The sequence below is a fragment of the Aquarana catesbeiana genome, linkage group LG05 (assembly GCF_042186555.1).
Source record: "Aquarana catesbeiana isolate 2022-GZ linkage group LG05, ASM4218655v1, whole genome shotgun sequence".
Taxonomy (NCBI): domain Eukaryota; kingdom Metazoa; phylum Chordata; class Amphibia; order Anura; family Ranidae; genus Aquarana; species Aquarana catesbeiana.
The window spans coordinates 32,692,268-32,712,547 of NC_133328.1; the positions used below are offsets into that span (position 1 = coordinate 32,692,268).

A 20,280-nucleotide genomic window follows, 5' to 3' on the forward strand; every position below is an offset into this window, starting at 1 on the left:
TGGAACTGGGAGGCCCCTGCTCTGAATGGAGAGAAAGATGCATTGTATACACACAAGATACATTATATATTACATTGTATCCTTTTCTCCCTGCTAGAGGAGAAAAAAAAGTAAACAGAAACAAATGTGTGTAAATAAATAAATAAATAGGTAGAGTTGGATCTAGGTTAGGGTCAAAGGTCAAGGTTTGGAGAAAAAGGTCAGTGTATAGGTAGGATAAAAAAAATAAAGCATTTTAAAAATCAGTGTCAGTATGTTTTAGGTAAGATACAAAAAAGAAGCAAAATTTTTTTAAAAAGCGCCGTTGTTTCTGGGCCTTACTAGGGATACAAACAACAAATAACATACGCATATGTGGTATCGCTGCGATCGTCGCACCATGCTTTTTGTGAGGTGGGATTTAACCTCTTTTACCCCCTTCCTGCCCAGGCCAATGTTCATCTTTCAGCGCTGTTGCACTTTGAACGACAATTGCGCGGTCATGCAACACTGTACCCAAATTACATTTTTATCATTTTTTTCACACAAATAGAGTTTTCTTTAGGTGGTATTTATTCACCACTGGGTTTTTTTAATTTTGCTAAACAAACGAATAAAGACTGAAATTTTTGAAAAACAAAAACAAAAACATTTTCCATAGTTTTTTATAAAATTTTGCAAACAGGTAATTTTTCTCCTTCACTGATATGCGCTGATGAGGCTTCACTGATGAGGCGGCACTGATAAGTGGCACTGTTGGGCACTGATGAGGCAGTTCTGGCAGGCACTGATGAGGAGGCACTGATGAGGCTGCACTGATGAGGCCCCCCCCTCTGTCCTCACCCCCATAATTGTCCTTAGCCCCCCCACTCACATTACTGTCCTTAGCCACCCCCCCTGCTCCCCCATTACTGTCCCCTGCGACCCCATTAATGTCCTTGGTCCCCCCCATTATTGTCCTGAACCCCCCCATTACTGTCCTCAGCCCCCCTATTACTGTTCTCAACCCCTCCCCCATTATTGTCCTCAGCCCCCTTCACATCACCTGCCCCTTCCTCTCCTACCTTACACAGACAGGGCGGAAGGCAGAAAGCACAGCAGGTCTGGACTGAGGGCGGGAGCTACAAGCTGGTGATTGGTTGTTAGGGCCACCTTTCATCCTAGCAACCAATCACCTGCTTGTTAACTGCAGCCCCATCAACCACCCAGAGCTGTCCTGCCTTCCGCTCTCAGCTCTGTGGAAATTACAGCAGCGGTGGGGATGGTTGCTGGGCAGAAAAGCTCCTGGCGGTCATTGACTCGGTCCGGATCCAAAACATTGGTCTGCCATTTATTGATGCCTGACCTAGATAATGCTGGATGTCCTCCAGCCAGGAAATAAGGTGGGCTTTGTCTGAGTGTCTGCAGCTTCTAATGCACATTGTGAAATGCTCAAAGTGTGCAGTGAAATCAGGGTAAGCTATTTCAGTCCAGGAGAGGAGCCGGTACAACTGGGCAAGACTGAAGGGAAGGCTGGAGATCAGGTTAAATATTTTATTACATATCTGAGATGAGGAGAGTTACTTTTATGTTTTCCTGGAAGTAATAATTATATTAATAGTGACTGTGCATTCTAGCTACGGGAGAGTCACTGGTCACCTTGGCTATATATAGCAGACTATATAATTGGATGTATGATATGGGGAAAGGGGATACTGCATACAGACAGCCCAGAGCCAACATTCTACAAACAACATAGTACACTGTTACTGGGGGGTGCAGATCAGCAGTAATGGTCTTCCCTCAATAAAGACTGGTAACATGCACGGTGTTATGTTATATGTTTATCGCCAGGTATAGAGTTAGAATAAATTATAAGTATCTAAACATCAGATTCTATGACCCTGGGATTTCCTCTGAGATGGTTGAAGGCTCGGTGCTTCTTCACATGTCTCTACAAGTTTGATGAATACATTCCTGACATGTCACAATACTCCGCAACTGTGTCATTTAAAAAAAAAAAAAATCTTTACCTTTTATCATTGACCCTGAACTTCACCCCGATATAAAAAAATAAAAACATTCTAGTGGTCTGATATATCAATAAAGCACATATAGGGCAATAATAATCTCAAACGCATAAATACAGTACATATAAAAAATCTACACACCCGTTAAAATGTCAGGTTTCTGTGATGTAAAAAAATGAGACAAAGATAAATCATTTCAGAACTTTTCCCACCTTTAATGTGACCTATAAAATGTACAACTCAATTGAAAAACAAACTGATTTCTTTTTAGGGGGGAAAGTAAAAATAAAAAACTAAAATAATGTGGTATCATAAGTGTGCACACCCTCCTATAACTGGGGATGTAGCTGTGTTTAGAATTAAGCAATCACATTCAAACTCATGTTAAATAGGAGTCAGTACACACCTGTCATCATTTAAAGTGCCTCTGATTAACCCCAAATAAAATTCAGCTGTTCTAGTAGGTCTTTCCTGACATTTTCTTAGTCGCATCCTACAGCAAAAGCCATGGTCCGCAGAGAGCTTCCAAAGCATCAAAGGGATCTCATTGTTAAAAGGTATCAGTCAGGAGAAGGGTACAAAAGACTTTACAAGGCATTAGATATACCATGGAACACAGTGAAGACAGCCATCATCAAGTGAAGAAAATACGGCACAACAGTGACATTACCAAGAACTGGACGTCCCTCCAAAATTGATGAAAAGATGAGAAGAAAACTGGTCAGGGAGGCTGCCAAGAGACCTACAGCAACATTAAAGGAGCTGCAGGAATATCTGGTAAGTATTGGATGTGTGGTACATGTGACAACAATCTTCTGTATTCTTCATATGTCTGGACTATGGGGTAGAGTGGCAAGATGGAAGCCTTTCCTTACCAAGAAAAACATTCAAGCAAGCTACATTTTTCAAAAACACATCTGAAGTCTCCCAAAAGCATGTGGGAAAATGTCTTATGGTCTGATGAAACCAAGGATGAACTTTTTGGCCATAATTCCAAAAGATATGTTTGGCGCAAAAACAACACTGCACATCACCAAAAGTACACCATACCCACTGTGAAGCATGGTGGTGGCAGCATCATGCTTTGGGGCTGTTTTTCTTCAGCTGGAACAGGCGAGGGAAGGTAGAGGGAATTATGAACAGTTCCAAATACCAGTCAATATTGGCACAAAACCTTCAGGCTTCTGCTAGAAAGCTGAACATGAAGAGGAACTTCATCTTTCAGCATGACAACAACCCAAAGCATACATCCAAATCAACAAAGGAATGGCTTCACCAGAAGAAGATTAAAGTTTTGGAATGGTCCAGCCAGAGCCCAGACCTGAATCTGATTGAAAATCTGTGGGGTGATCTGAAGAGGGCTGTGCACAGGAGGTGACAGATTTGGAGTCACAATCTGACAGATTTGGAGTATTTTTGCAAAGAAGAGTGGGCAAATATTACCAAGTTAGGATGTGCCATACTATTTTTACTTCCCTCAACCTAAAAGATTTCAGTGTGTTGTTTAATTGAGTTGTACAGTTTAAAGGTCACATTAAAGGTGGAAAAAGTTCTGAAATGATTAATCTTTGTCCCACTTTTTTACATCACAGAAACCTGATATTTTAAATATATATATGAGTACTATTTGCATTTTATTTATATATAAGATCACTAGGGTGCTTGTACACTAATTATAGCATCATTTGGTGTGTTTATTGAGGTGACAGCACAGATTTTTGGATCACAGATATACAGTAAAAAAACAAAAAACAAAAAAAAAAACATGCAGGTCTGTATTTCATTTAAACTAATAATAGCAATTTTAAATACAGCTAGTATGAGTACCTAAATCTGCCCTTATATAATCATTTCCTGTCATTCCCCGTATGGCAGCATTCACAATAGGAGTGGGAGGGGCTGCACTAGGAGCCAGTCGGGATCTGCCGCATACACATGTACTTAAAGGAAACACGCTGACAGAAGGAGAGAGCAAAGTTGATGAGTTATCAGTGTGTTGCTGCTTCTTTTATTATCCAATCAGCAAGCTGTGGGTGGAGAGGTGACACCACCGTATACCGTAACAGGAAACTTGGTGTCACCCACCTGTGCTTTGTGGAGAAGGTGTATGAATCCTAAAAGTGGCTGCACAGAAAAGCAAATCCTTTTGGAAGTGATGAATGCTAAATAGGGGCAAAAAGCTGCCATTGTATCAGAACGTAAACAGGAAATGCTATTTGATTTTTATATCATATGGTATTAAGGATTATTATTCAGATTTACATGTATATTGAACCTAATAGGGTATTTTGTGTAACTAAAGAGATCTCTAACAATATTGGTAATAATAATCAACACTGTACTAATATAACAAAAAATACAGCATCTACAGTACATAATCATTTATATTGTTATAGAGTTATTTATATACAATATATATATATATATATATATATATATATATATATATATATTTTTTTTTTTTTTTTAATTATTTTTTTTTTTCAATATGCTTCCTTTCTTACCTCTAGGACATCTTCAGGAATTGCTTTTATCCATTTGTATGAGGCTGTGATGTGTTCATAGGCATTGACCATCACTTCTACGGCACTTGGGTACGAATGACACTCTTCCAAGACCTGGATATCAACCATTGGATTTATACAATATATATATTTTAGACTTTTGATGAATTAAATCAAATTATTTAAAAAAAACAAAAAAACACAAAAAAAACAGCCAACTGGGTATCAGTAAAAATGCAATAAAATTGCTACAGGAAATCAGATCAAATTTTGACACGTCATCTATTATTTTTATCTGCATGGCAACAAGAGAATCCGTTCCTTTGGCCCTATTTCTCCTGTAGGTCACAAGCAGGGCAGTCATCAGAAATTTTGGGGCCCCTTACACAGCTTTAGTGCCTTTAGCCACTTCAGCCCTGGAAGGATTTACCCCCTTAATGACCAGGCCATTTTTTGCGATACGGCACTGCGCGTTATTTTACCAGACAATTGCGCGGTCGTGCGATGCTGTACCCAAACAAAATTGATATTCTTTTTTTTTCCCCACAAATAGAGCTTTCTTTTGGTGGTATTTGATCACCTCTGCGTTTTTTGGGGTTTTTTTGCGCTATAAACAAAAAAAGGCCGTCAATTTTGAAGAAAAAAAAACAATATTTTTTATTTTCTGCTATAAAACATACCCAATAAAAATGTTTTAAAAATCAAATTTCTTCATCAATTTAGGCCAATATGTATTCTGCTACATATTTTTGGTAAAAAAAACCCCCAATAAGCGTATATTGATTGGTTTGCGCAAAAGTTATAGCGTCTACAAAATAGGAGAAAGATTTATGGCTTTTTTTTTTTAATTTTTACTAGTAATGGCGGCGATCTGCGATTTTTTGCGGGACTGTAACATTGCGGCGGACAGATCGGACACCTAACTGACATCGTTTACATTTTTTTGGGAACCAGTGACTGGTTATTACAGTGATCAATGCTAAAAATATGCACTGTTATTGTACTAATGACACTGGCAGGGAAGGGGTTAACATCAGGGGTGACATTAACTGTGTTTCCTGGGTGTGTTTACTAACTGTATGGGGGATGGGCTGCCTGGGATAACACAGAGATCCGTCTTCCTGCATAGCAGAAAGACAAGCTCTCAGTGTAATCCCCTGTCAGAACGGAGATCTGCCTTGTTTACTTCGGCAGATCCCCGTTCTGTCTCTGCGGGGAACGATCGCGGGCGGCCGGCAGACTCGCTGATTGCCCCCCCCCCCCCCGCTGGGCAATTGGCGTGCGCGCGCCCACAAAAGCTAGTGCACGAACCGCCATACCGGTACATCGATTTTGCGTAGGGTGCGGCGGGTGGTCGTCAAGAAGTTAAAGCCACCCCCTCCACAGCCCGGCACTCCATGAGTGCTGGAGGGGCAGAGCAGAGAGCTGATGACTGACAGTCACCACTCTCTGCTCACTGAAAACTGAGAACTGAGCGATCAGTAGTCTTTGATTGTTCAGTTCTTGGTCTTAGAGGCGGCGGGGGATAGATGCAGCATTATACCAATGCTGCACCCATCTAGGTGAGTATGTATGTTTGTTTTTTGCATTCCCAACTTCTCTTTTAGAGCAAAGCTCCAGCCATTTATTTTATTTTTTTATTTGATTTAGTTTTGAATGGAATTGGAAGATATGCAACAAGATGGACTTTTGAGGTACACAACAACATATATATAATCATTAAAACTATATATTTTAGCAAATAAGTATAAAAAAGTTATTAAAACATGTTGTGATGTGTATAGGCCATTTACAGTTTCATCCTCTAAGCATTTGCATTGATTACCAAATATAATGTTGGTTGGTAGTAATTAAGGATATATGGTTAGAGGATACTTTTTTTTTTTTTTATTTAATTTAATTAAAAATATAGTTTTAATGATTGTATTTAGTGTTGGTGTTCTGTCCAACCTGTTCATCCAAGTCACCTACCCTGGTCTTTAAACAAGAATGTTTATTATTTCACAGATTATAAGCACAGCCTCTCGAGGAGGGAATTAGCCAAAGTTCCTTCCGATTAACATGATCTACTTTTCCACTTCAATCTCCAAGTGGTTACAAATGCTTTGGCACCCAGAGAGGAATGACTTGATGTCTTCAAATGCTATTTCCAGTATGAAGACTGAAACGTCAACAAAAATCCCAGATTTATTTGACTTTTTTTTTTTTAACTTATGTATATACAGTATCTCGCAAAAGTGAGTACACCCCTCACATTTTTGTAAATATTTTATTCTATCTTTTCATGTGACAACACTGAAGAAATGACACTTTGCTACAATGTAAAGTAGTGAGTGTACAGCTTGTATACCAGTGTAAATTTGCTGTCCCCTCAAAATAACTCAACGCACAGCCATTAATGTCTAAACCGCTGGCAACCAAAGTGAGTACACCCCTAAGTGAAAATGTCCAAATTGGACCCAATTAGCCATTTTCCCTCAACGGTGTTACGTGACTCGTTAGTGTTACAAGGTCTCAGGTGTGATTGAGGAGCAGGTATGTTAAATTTGGTGTTATCGCTCTCACTCTCTCATACTGGTCACTGGAAGTTCAACATGCCACCTCATGGCAAAGAACTCTCTAAGGATCTGAAAAACCTATCTACATAAACATGGCCTAGGCTATAAGAAGATTGCCAAGACCCTGAAACTGAGCTGCAGCACAGTGGATAAGACCATACAGCGGTTTAACAGGACAGGTTCCACTCAGAACAGGCCTCGCAATGGTCGACCAAAGAAGTTGAGTGCACGTGCTCAGCATCCTATCCAGAGGTTGTCTTTTGGGAAATGAGTGCTGCCAGCATTGCTGCAGAGGTTGAAGAGGTGGGGGGTTAGCCTGTCAGTGCTCAGACCATATGCCGCACACTGCATCAAATTGGTCTGCATGGCTTTCATGCCAGAAGGAAGCTTCTTCTAAAGATGATGCACGAGAAAGACTAAGGACATGGATTACTGGAACCATGTCCTGTGGTCTGATGAGACCAAGATAAACCTATTTGGTTCAGATGGTGTCAAGCATGTGTGGCGGCAACCAGGTGAGGAGTACAAAGACAAGTGTGTCTTGCCTACAGTCAGGCATGGTGGGGGGAGTGTCATGGTCTGGGGCTGCATGAGTGCTGCCGGCACTGGGGAGCTACAGTTCATTGAGGGAACCATGAATTCCAACATGTACTGTGACATACTGAAGCAGAGCATGATCCCCTCCCTTCAGAGACTGGGCCGCAGGGCAGTATTCCAACATAACGACCCCAAACACACCTCCAAGATGACCACTGTCTTGCTAAAGAAGCTTAGGGTAAAGGTGATGGACTGGCCAAGCATGTCTCCATGCTTGGCCGAGCCTCTTTCTGGAGTTTACAAGTTAAATACAGGTTTTTTTTTGCTAGAAAATTACTTAGAACCCCCAAACATTATATATTTTTATATAGAGAATAAAATAACGGTTGTTACAATACTTTCTGTCACACCGTATTTGCGCAGTGGTCCTACAAGCGCACTTTTTTTGGAAAAAATACACTTTTGTGAATTAAAAAATAAGACAATATATATTGTGAAAGATAATGTTATGATGAGTAAATTGATACCCAACATGTCATGCTTCAAAATTGCACCCACTCGTGGAATGGTGACAAACTTTTACCCTTAAAAATCTCCATAGGAGATGCTTAAAAAATTCTACAGGTTAAATGTTTTGAGTTACAGAGGAGGTCTAGGCTAGAATTGTTGCTCTCGCTGTATTGATCGTGGCATGTGTGGTTTGAACACCGTTTTAATATGCTGGTGCTGCTCACGTATGCATTTGCTTCTGCGCTGAGCAGGCTAGATACTGAGCCATGGGGAGCAGAAAAGAACTGTCAAAAAACCTGCATAACAAGGCAATGTAACTTTATAAAGGTGGAAAAGGATATAAAAAGATATCCAAAGCCTTGAATGTACCAGTCAGTACTGCTCAATCACTTATTGAGAAGTGGAAAAGTCAGGGATCCCTTGATAGCAAGCCAAAGTCAGGTAGACCAAGAAAGATTGCAGCAACAACTGCCAGAAGAATTGTTCAGAATACAAGAAAAACCCACAGGTAACCTCAGGAGAAATACAGGCTGCTCTGGAAAAAGACACTTCTTGTCTTAAGAAGAGGTGTGATGTAATCTTCCGGTTAGGAAGACAGCAATAAAAACCTGATAGAACTTCTAAAGCAATCCTATCTAAAATAGCATAAAGAGTTTTTGTTCTAGTTTAAAATGGTTTTCGATTCAATTGATTAATATGGGGATCGGCAACCTGTCAATCGCGATCTACCAGTTGACCATAGATCGTGCTTGTGTTCCTTCCTTTTCTACCCTCAAGTGCTTCTCCCACAAGCTGCAGAACAGCATAGGGAAGCAATGAGCTCTCCAGCCAGGAAAGCTGTCAAAGCCAATTCTAGACAGTGGAGGCAATCCGTGCCCCTCAGCATTTCCCTTGGATAAGTGAGGCCGCAGGGCGGGGAATGCGTCTGCCGCTTATGATTCACTGTCGGCAATTTGTAGGAGCAACAACATACACTCTGATTATTTGATTCACATTGTGGGAACACAATTAGAATTGTATGCAGCCACCCATCACAAGACAAGCCACATATCAATACCTACAAGGTAGCGTGGGATATCCTACACATTTTTTGTCACTGTCGGCTTTGACAGTGCTCAGGCAGTTGTGGGCTTTTGTCCCCCCTGTGTAGTGTAGTGAGCTGATCCCCACAGGTCCTTCTCTCCAGTCCATCTAAGGCACTTGTGGGTGACCTCATGTGGGATAGACCAGAGAGGAGGGGTGGCAGGGATCAATACACAAGAAGTAGATCTGCCACAGCAGCTTCCTTGCGCCATTCTGTATCAGGAAACCGCTTCCATGCCCTCCTGATCCCACTGTCATTTTCCCTCTTGACCCCCAGTACTGTGCTCTCCTGACCTCCTTGTAGTGTTCCCTCCAGACCTCCCTGTACCATGCTCTCCTGAACCCCCATTACCGTGCCCTCCCCGGTACTGTGCCCAACTAACCTCCCTATTACCATGCCCTCCTGCCTCCTCAGTACCGTGCTCTCCTAACCGCCCAAGTACCGTTCCCTCCTGCCCCCCCCCCAGTATTGCCCCCTCCTGACCTCCCAGAACCATGCCCTCCTGACCCCCCAGTACTATGCCCTCCAAAACCCCACTGTGATGTGCCCTCCAAACCCTCCAGCCCTCTTGACCCCAGTACCATGCCCTCCTGACCTCCCAGCCCTTCTGATCCCCAGTATTGTGACCTTCTGACCCCCCCCAGTATCATGCCCTCTTGACCCCCCAGTACAATACTCTCCTGACCCCCCCCCAGTACCATGCCCTCTCAACCCCCCCATACTGTGCTTTCCCAACCCCCCTGCACACTGCCTTGCTGATGCCCTGTCCTCTGCCTTACTGATCTCTGTACACTGCTCTTCATACTACTGACCTCTGTAAAATGCTCTACTGACTACTAACCTCTGTACACTTCCCTACATACTACCGACCTCTGTATATTGTTTTACCTACTACTGAGCCCTGGACGCTGGCCTACATACTACTTACACTGGCCAGAACTTAGATCAGACAGCCAGGTTAGCACTGAGGCAGCCAGGCCTGAAACGTATCAAGCAATTTAGCCTGCAGTTCCAGTGGTTCTGCCTTCAAGATGAATATTTAAAATAAAAAGAAAATTAGGCAAAAAAATTACCTTATGAAACTGTGGTGGGTATATCCTGGCAGCCCCGTGGTTCAGCAGAAGCTGGTAGCAGATCTCTGGCTGGCCAGCTGCCCGCACAGATGTCACTTTTAGCACATACTGCTGAGGGGCGCATCCATTGCAGTCCATGGCATTGGCCTGTGCTCCGGCCTCCAGCATCATATGCATTAAAATATGGTCACAGTTCCATGCTGCTTTATGTAGGGGTGTTTTTAAATCGATATCTCTGGTATTGATCTCGGCATCATAATCCAGTAGCATCCTGCAGATCAAGTGATGTTTGTCGCTGTATTTCTGCTCTTTGATGTTCAGAGCCCAGTAGGCGGCAGTGGCCAGAGGGGTCTCTAGGTTGGAGTTGGGACTGTCCACCATGGCACCGTGGTTGACATAGAATGCAACCAATTCCGGGATTCCGACTCGGGCTGCGGTGTGTAGTGGTGTTTCTTCAGCATGGTCGTTACTTTCCAAGTTTACATTGGCTCCTAAGGACAACAAAAAGATTTTTGTATATAGCTTATTTTTTTAATGGGGGTAAAGCAGTTGACAAAGCCTAATCGTCCACGGGGCAACCTAGGCAGGAGCTTAGGATCTGGTTGATGGAGGGCAGTTTTAAATTTGTATGCTGCTTCTGCAGTAAAACAGATAGATAGTGCAATTAGTCAGAACTGTGCACCCTCATGTTCAGTGCCGTCTCCAGGGGGGGGGCACATGGGGGGACAAGGACAAAAGTAGGGGGGCAACTATAAAATGCATATATATATATATATATATATATATATATATATATCCTGGGGCCCTTTACTATGATCCCACAACGGCCCTTTCACATGTTCTGCAGTGAGCTCCCTTCTTACTGTATTGGGCCCCGGGGAAGAAAACAAGGGATATATGTCACCAGCATACCAAGAAAATATAAGTGTCCAAAGCAGTGGGAGAACTATCAGGGTTGCAAAGGTTGTCTTGCCACCGGGCCCTGGTGTTCTGCCACTGTGGGGTTCCCCAGCCCCCTCTTGCTGTCCTGCCCCTGCTATTGACAGCGCTGGTCTGGCATCTCTTGGAATTTACAGGCTGGTTCTCCTGTCCTAAGGATGGGAGAAATCAGTCTGTTTTTTCAGTAACTGAGAGTCCTGGTGGAGTCCTTCCTGCAAATCGCTCTACTTCCTGTCAATGAGGATGCAGGTGAAGGAGCAGATCGGGCGGCTGTGGTTGTGTGAACGCTCGCATTATGCAGTGTCAGCGAGCAGAGGGAGGGGGGAGGAATCACCTGCAGGAGCTGACTGGGGACGCTCTCCCTCTTAGACATTGCCTTTTTGTAAAAAAAAAGAAAAAAAGTTTTTTTAATGGGGGGGGGGGGGGGGACGACGACATGGTGGGGCACAGCATAATGTTGGGGGGGGGGGTCAGAGCCACCTCTGGCCCCCCCAGGGACGCCATTGCTCATGTCACTTTTTAAGGATGCACTTGTAGCCAGTTGGTGTTTTATTGGGCACATTCCAGTAGAGACAATGCAGATGGGGCACCTTCTAAGTGTCCATTGCAATTAAGGGGGGGGGGGGGGATATGTAGGGGCCCATTCTGCCTTTGTCTCCTGCAACCAGTAACATAGTCTGTTAAAGGAATCCTCCACAATAGAATGTTCTCATAAAATAGCAGACAAATTCAGTAAAATACTTCCAAATTTAGAAGTAGTCTTGACAGACTGCCAATGCTTTGCACATTTTCAGGCACGTACATTAGATGCATAGCAGGTTTTCCTGCCAGGTATGCCTAGTTTGGCTAGTTAATCAGTCTACAGTTGTTCTCAAAAGTTTGTATACCCTGCCAGATGCCATCATGTCTTTTATTTAACCACTTGAAGGAGTTGTAAAGCTTCAGTTTTTTTTTTTAAATAAAAAACATGTCATGCTTACCTCCTCTGTGCAGTTGATTTTGCACAGAGTTGCCCCGATCCTCTTCTTCTGGGGTCCCTCAGCGGCACTAGTAGCTCCTTCTCTTCTCGAGTGCCCCGATGGAGAAGCGCTCTCCTTCGGGACACTTGTGCGGGCACGCTCCTGTGTCCTGCTTCCGCGTCTATTGACACAGAAAGCAGGACTCGATCCCGCCCCCCCGGTGCCACGTCATTGGATTTGATTGACAGCAGCGGGAGGTTTTTCACCTCAATGCATAGAATGTGAAATGGTGAAAAAAGGTGAAAAACCTTGAGGGTTTAGAACCATTTTAACCACTTCAGCCCCAGAAGATTTTACCCCTTAATGACCAGGCCATTTTTTGCGATACGGCACTGCATCGCTTTAACTGAAAATTACGCGGTCGTGCGACGTTGTACCCAAACAAAATGTATGTCCTTTTTACCCCACAAATAGAGCTTTCTTTTAGAGGTATTTGACCACCTTTGCAGTTTTATTTTTTGCGCTATGAACAAAAAAGAGCGACAATTTTGAAAAAAAACCACAATATTTTGTACTTTTTGCAATAATAACTATCCCAATTTAAAAAATAAAAAAATTCTTCATCAATTTAGGCCGATATATATTCTTCTACATATTTTTGGTTAAAAAAAAATCGCAATAAGTGTATATTGATTGGTTTGCGCAAAAGTTATAGCGTCAACAAAATAGGGGATAGATTTATGGCTGTCACATACCTGGTGGTTTTGAGCCCGAACTGCAGAGAGAGGCCTCCCCTACGGCTCCCACTCACGGCCTCCTGGAATGGAGACAGAGCGCACAGGAGTGAGGAGTGGTATGAGTGCCTGGCAGGATCAACATTCAGTTCAGAGGTCCAGGAATCACTAAGAGCCAGGAGACTGGAACTGGAGAGTAGACTGGAGACTGGAGTGCTGGACTGGAACCAGGAACAACAGCAGGCAAGTAGACTGGAGACTGGAGTGCTGGACTGGAACCAGGAACAACAGCAGGCAAGTAGACTGGAGACTGGAGTGCTGGACTGGAACCAGGAACAACAGCAGGCAAGTAGACTGGAGACTGGAGAGGTCAGGCAGGCCGGGTCAGATATCAGGCAGGCAGGAGAGGTACCAGGGGTCAGGCAGAAGAATCATCAGGCAGGCCAGTGGTCAAGTATCAGACGGACAACAGAGGTACCAGGGATCAAACAGAAAAATAGTCTAGATAAGCCGGAGGTCAGATGCAGGCAGATAGCTGGATTGGTCACAAACAGATAGCCCGGTCTTAATAGGTAGTCTCAGATCAGATAAAGCACACGGAATGCTGTAGAGCAGACAGCGGAGACTGAGTGTGAGAGACAGGCTTAAATAGCCTGCCTGACGCCAACAGGGATGCGCGTGCCCGTGTGCGTGTGCGCATGTGCAATGGTGCCCGCAAACGTGCACCAGTGAGCCTGGGGCGCCTATTACTGGCAAAATCTTCCTGACATTACCCCCCCAAGTGGCAGCCTCCGGATGCCAATTCAGGCAAACCTTTCGGGATGGGACCTTTTGAAGGACTGCAACAGAACTTTCAGCGTGGATATTGCTCTCGGGTTCCCAAGAATTTTCTTTGGGTTCAAACCCTTTCCATTTAATCAAGAATTGGTCTTGATTATTTATCCTCCTGTAGTCCAAGATAGACTCCACTTCGAATTCCTCCTCGCCATCTACCAGAACAGGATCAGGGGGATCTGTACTTCGACCTGGAAATGGGTTGGAAATGGAAGGTTTTAGTAGTGATAAATGGAATACCGGATGGATCTTCAGTGAATCAGGAAGTTCTAGTTCATAGGCTACCTCGTTGATCTTCCTTCTGACAGGGAATGGCCCCAAGAACTTAGGACCAAACTTTTTTGAAGGACAGGCCAACCTAAGGTTTACTGTGGATAACCATACCCGGTGACTGGGTGCAAGTATCAATTCACCTCATCTCTTCTTGTCAAAGCTTATCTTGTTGTGCTCCTGGGTCCTGGTCATGGTTTCCTGTAGAATCTGGTTGTTGGAGGCAAAGAAATTTATTTTTTCCTGAACTGCTGGTACCGTACATTCGGGAAGGGAATTGGGTAGAAACGAAGGATGGAAGCCATAATTGGCGAAGAATGGAGTTTGCTTAAAAGCGGAGTGGGTGGAGTTATTGTAGGCGAATTCAGCCAATGGAAGCAAAGAGATCCAGTCATCTTGGGCAAAAGAGGAGAAGCAGCGTAGGTATTGCTCGAGAGTTTGGTTAGTTCTCTCTGTTTGCCTATTGGTCTGGGGATGATAGGCAGAGGAGAACGACAATTAAATATTCAGAGCTTTGCAAAGGGACATCCAGAATCAGGAGATAAACTGTACCCCCCATCTGAGACGATATTGGCTGGTACCCAGTGGAGTCTGATGATTTCTTTAATGAATACTTGTGCTTTTTCAGGAGCTGAGGGAATACCTTTCATTGGGACAAAATGTGCCATCTTTGACAGTCGACCTACGACCACAAAGACGGTGGTATGGCCCTCCGCCGGAGGTAGCTCGACAATAAAATCTATGGATAACATCTTCCATGGCCTGTCTGGGACAGGCAGAGGTCTTAGTAGCCCCCATGCCTTGGTTTTGTAACCCTTGCTCCTAATGCAGGTTGTACAGGATTCCACAAATTTCTTGCAATCCTCACGTACCTGAGGCCACCAAAAGGTACGCTGTACCGGGTCAGTGGTTTTGCTTATGCCGGAATGCCCAGTCAGTGCATGATCGTGACAAAGCTCCAATATGGACACTCATAGGTTTTCGGGTATGTAAATTTTGTTTTCATGCCAAAGCAACCCATCTCTGACCTGTAGTTCTCGCCCAACGGAAGGTCTCAGTCCTGCAAAGGCTTGCTTAATTCGTGAGAGCAGGTTTTCTTGAAGCAGAAGAAAATTCCCTGCGGACAGGATAGTGTCAGGAGGTGAAATTTTTTGGGGTTTATGGAACATCCGGGATAGGGCATCGGGTTTAGTGTTTTTGGAACAAGGGCAGTAGGTGACATGAAAAGAGAACCTGGAGAAGAAGAGGGCCCATCTGGCTTGTCGTGGCTTCAATCTTTTTGAAGATCTCAGATACTCCAGGTTCTTATGGTCAGTAAATAACAGGACTGGGTGTGCGGCTCCTTCCAGAAGGTAGCGCCATTCTTCTAGCGCCGATTTTATTGCTAACCACTCTCGGTCTCCTATGTCATAATTCCTCTCTGCTGCCAACAACTTGTGGGAGAAGAAGGCCACCGGGTGAAGCAGGGCCTGGTTCCTTGTCTTTGGGACAGCACACTGCCCCCACAGCAATTTCAGATGCGTCTACTTCGAGTACAAATGGTAGAGAGGAATCTGGATGTTTTAGTACGGAGGCAGAAGTAAAGAGACCTTTGAGGGCCTCAAAGGCCTTTTGGGCTTCAGGAGATCAGTGAAAGCGTGTTCCCTGTTTAGTTAACTTGGTAATTGGAGTGATAATGGCTGAGAACGCTTTAATAAATTTACGATAGAAACTGGCGAATCCAACGGTACATTGGATTCCCTTCTTGTCTGGTGGCACCAGCCAATCCAAGATCGCAGCGATCTTCTGAGGGTCCATTTTAATGCCTTTACTGGAGATGATTAGCCCCAAAAATGGTAGACTTTCCTGCTCAAACTCGCATTTCTCTGCCTTCGCGTATAAGCCATGCTGTCGAAGCCGAGCCAACACACTTCTGACATGCCTGCGGTGAGATTCAAGGGAAAAAGATTAGTATATCGTTCAGGTAGACGATGACAAATAGATCCAAAAAGTCCCATAAAACGTCATTGATAAAGTACTGAAAAGTGGCGGGAGCATTGCACAACCCGAAGGGCATCACTAAGTACTTATAAATGCCCATAGCGAGTACGGAAAGCAGTTTTCCTTCATCTCCGTCCCTGATACGGACCAAATTGTAGGCCCCGCGGAGATCAAGTTTAGTGAATACAGTGGCGGTTCCAGATCTTTGAAATAGTTCTGGTACCAGGGGGAGAGGGTAACGGTTTTTCACTGTAATTTTATTTAGTTCACGGTAGTCCACGCATGGTCGAAGGGTATGATCCTTTTTCTGTACAAAAAAGATGCCCGCACCTGCTGGAGACGCGGATGGGCGAATGAAGCCTTTTTTTAAGTTCTCGTCAATATATTCCTTTAATGCCCCTTGTTCTACTTCCGTCAAGGAAAAAATACTCCCGAATGGGATCTCAACTCCGGGAAGCAGCTCGATAGGGCAGTCATAGGCCGAGTGGGGTGGTAGAGTCTCCGCCCCTTGTTTACTAAATACGTCCAGGAAGTCGTGGTAAGTCTCTGGAATAGACTGACATATACCGGCTTCTGTGTCCAGGCATAGCAAAGTAGAGGGCCTATGAGAGTCTTGTGAACCACAAAACTGCTGGCAATAGGGAGAAAAGGTGACCTCTCCTGTGGCCTAGTTAATGTCAGGGTTATGTGCTTGTAACCAAGGCATGCCAAGGATTTTAGAAAACAAGGATGAAGCAATTATGTCCATGTGCATAAGTTCTTGGTGAGAGTTAGAGATGGTAACGGGTATTGGAGCAGTCTCTTGAACTACAGGTCCTGATTTGATGGCAGACCCATCAGCCAGATGGATAGAAAGTCCATGGGTCTTCGGAAGAGGGGGGATCTGGTGTTTGGCAGCAAAAGATGAATCCATAAAACAGCTGCAAGCTCCGGGAGGTCCAGGAATCACTAAGAGCCAAGACACTGGAACTGGAGAGTAGACTGGAGACCGGAGTGCTGGACTGGAACCAGGAACAATAGCAGGCAAGTAGACTGGAGACTGGAGTGCTGGACTGGAACCAGGAACAACAGCAGGCAAGTAGACTGGAGATTAGAGTGCTGGACTGGAACCAGGAACAACAGCAGGCAAGTAGACTGGAGACTGGAGTGCTGGACTGGAACCAGGAACAACAGCAGGCAAGTAAACTGGAGATTAGAGTGCTGGACTGGAACCAGGAACAACAGCAGGCAAGTAGACTGGAGACTGGAGTGCTGGACTGGAACCAGGAACAACAGAAGGCAAGTAGACTGGAGACTGGAGAGGTCAGGCAGGCCGGGTCAGATATCAGGCAGGCAGGAGAGGTACCAGGGGTCAGGCAGAAGAATCGTCAGGCAGGCCAGTGGTCAAGTATCAGACGGACAACAGAGGTACCAGGGATCAAACAGAAGAATAGTCTAGGCAAGCCGGAGGTCAGATGCAGGCAGATAGCTGGATTGGTCACAAACAGATAGCCCGGTCTTAACAGGTAGTCTCAAATCAGATCAGATAAAGCACACAGAACGCTGTAGAGCAGACAGCTGGGACTGAGTGTGAGAGACAGGATTAAATAGCCCGCCTGGCGCCAACAGAGACGCAAATGCACACCAGTGAGCCTGGGGCGCCTATTACTGGCAGGATCTTCCTGACAATGACATTTTTATTATTATTATATTTTTTTACTAGTAATGGCGGTGATCTGTGATTTTTATGGGGACTGAGACATTGTAGCGGACAAATCAGACACTTTTGACACCTTTTTGGGACCATTAACATTTATACAGCAATCAGTGCTATAAAGAGCCTCTGATTACTGTATAAATGTCACTGGCAGGGAAGGGGCTAACACTAGAGGGCGACCAAGGGGTTAACTGTGTTCCCTATGTGTGTTCTAACTGTGGAGGGAATGTGGCTGACTAGAGGAGGAGAGAGATCGTTGTTCCTACTTAGTAGAAACACCTGATCTCTTGCCTCTCCCCTGACAGAACCGGGATTTGTGTGTTTACACACACAGATCCTGATTCTCGCTCTGTCACAAGCGATCGTGGTTGCCCGGCAGGCATCGCGCCCGTCGGGCACACGCATCGGCTCCAGGGTCATGCTGCTGGTGCGCGCAGGCGCCTCTGGCAGCGGGTGCGCACAGGCGCCTCCAGCGGCATGCGCCTGCTACAGCGTCTTAAAGAGCCGACGTACAGCTATGATGGCTCACGCAGGGGAACAAACCTTCCACAGTGTAACTGTGGCGGCTAGTCGGGAAGTGGTTAAGGACCAGGCCTATTTTTCAAACTCGGTCCAGAAGAAAATTACTAGAAAATTACTTGGAACCCCCAAACATTATATATATTTTTTTAACACCCTAGAGAATAAAATGGCCATCGTTGCAATACTTTCTGTCAAACCATATTTGTGCAGCCGTCTTACAAGCGCACTTTTTTTGGAAAAAATACACTTTTTGGAATTTAAAAGTTAAGACAACAGTAAAGTTAGCCCAATTATTTTTATATTGTGAAAGATAATGTTACGCCGATAAATTGATACCCAACATGTCACGCTTTAAAATTGCACCCGCTCGTGGAATGGCGACAAACTTCTATCCTTAAAATTCTCCATAGGCGACGTTTAGAAATTTCTACTGGTTAGCAGTTTTGAGTTACAGAGGAGGTCTAGTGCTAAAATTATTGCTCTCGCTCTAACGATACTAATAGAAAAAGGTTACCATCCAGCTAGATCATGTATGTCGCCAACATCCCTAGATTGATAGGTGAAAAAAAGTCATTGCCCTGAACGGAGGCGATGCTGTAAGATCTGACGCCCACTAACTAAAGAGCCTTATACCGACACTGCTGGTGTGAAGATCAATATGTTTATGCGAGCTAATCAATGACCATTCAATTGGTACCCCACACTCCCTTCATATAGCCCCTTTTTTCTACTCGCCCTAGATTCACCACTGTATACTTTCTAGCACTCAGACATCCACTTGGGTCTGTGCCTTCCTGACACAGTACCCTCTTGGACGGGCTCCGTGATTCGGTGTCTCTTTTTTGGGGGTGGATCAGTGTGGGCAGAGTGGGGCCAACCACACACACCCAGGCTCTGGTTTTTGGATCCGTGGGTGGTTTTGACATCCGCCACCGTGATTTGGGCAATGGGTGCTCCAACACTGTCATGCTTGGTAAGAGCTTGTCCCATGAGTCGCCCTTGACGAAGGGACGGTCAGTTTCAGTCCCGAAACGCGTAGGCCTTCGTGGAAGACATTACAAGCATCTTTATCCAATGCACATCAGTACAGCTGTGTTTTAGCTTTTTATTGTGTTCACTGTGTTATGTTTATTAACTATGCTAATGTTTTGTATACATATATACATTTTTCTATGGAATAAAATTGTTTTTACATTACGCTGTTGCCGTTAAAGTCCCACAACCTTATTTGGGGGTATTTTTTTCACCTATCGCTCTAACGATAGCAGCGATACCTCACATGTGTGGTTTGAACACTGCTTTCACGTATGCGTTCGCTTCTGCGCACAAGCTTGTCGGGACGGGGTGCTTTATAATAATTTTTTTTTCTTATTTTTTTTACTTTTTTTTTTATTTTGACACTGTGCTTTTAAAAACATTTTTTGGGTCACTTTTATTCCTATTACAAGGAATGTAAACATCCCTTGTAATAAAAAAAAGCATGACAGGACCTCTTAAATATGAGATCTGGGTCAAAAAGACCTCAGATCTCATATTTACACTAAAATGCATTAAAAATAAAAAATAAAATAAAAAAATGTAATTTGAAAAATAAAAAAAAATTCTCCTTTAAGAGCATTGGGCGGAAGTGACGTTTGACGTCGCTTCCGCCAGTCAATGCTGTGAAGCCGAGTGGGGGCAATCTTCCCCTCACTCTGCAGCCAGCCAAACAGGGGAGAGGACACGACAGCTCCAGTAAGCGGTGGAGACCACCGGAGCATGGCGGGAGGGGGCCCTCTCCTGCCCCCGATAAAAGTGATCTTGTGGCGAATCTGCACAGAGTCCACTTTTATCTAAAAGTGGACCGCCCGCTGAAGAAAAGGATACTGGGGTTTGGTAGCTATCTGCTGCCATAACAACGATTTTGTTCTTCAAACAGCTGATGTATAATGACAGTGGGCAGTCTGTAAGTGGCTAAGGGTAGTGATCATTTGAAGCCATTTATTATCACATAGTTGATTGGCTCCGTTTTAAATCAGAAATCACCCAAATAACCCTGTTCAAACGCTTCTATCCCCTGGAATGTTTGGCCTTGGTACAGACACACAAGGTG

The 20,280-nt window shown here is 44.3% G+C and overlaps 1 protein-coding gene across 1 annotated transcript in view; it reads right to left on the bottom strand.

The window, feature by feature from the left end:
* Window positions 1-20,280, bottom strand: part of ASB4 (ankyrin repeat and SOCS box containing 4) — a 46,187-nt gene that overhangs the window by 10,501 nt on the left and 15,406 nt on the right. Inside the window, exons 3-4 of the mRNA XM_073632654.1 lie at window positions 10,255-10,745; window positions 4,493-4,606 (exon numbers count right to left, since the gene is read on the bottom strand). Of these exons, the coding sequence (XP_073488755.1) occupies window positions 4,493-4,606; window positions 10,255-10,745 (605 nt within the window). The remainder of the gene's footprint in view (window positions 1-4,492; window positions 4,607-10,254; window positions 10,746-20,280) is intronic.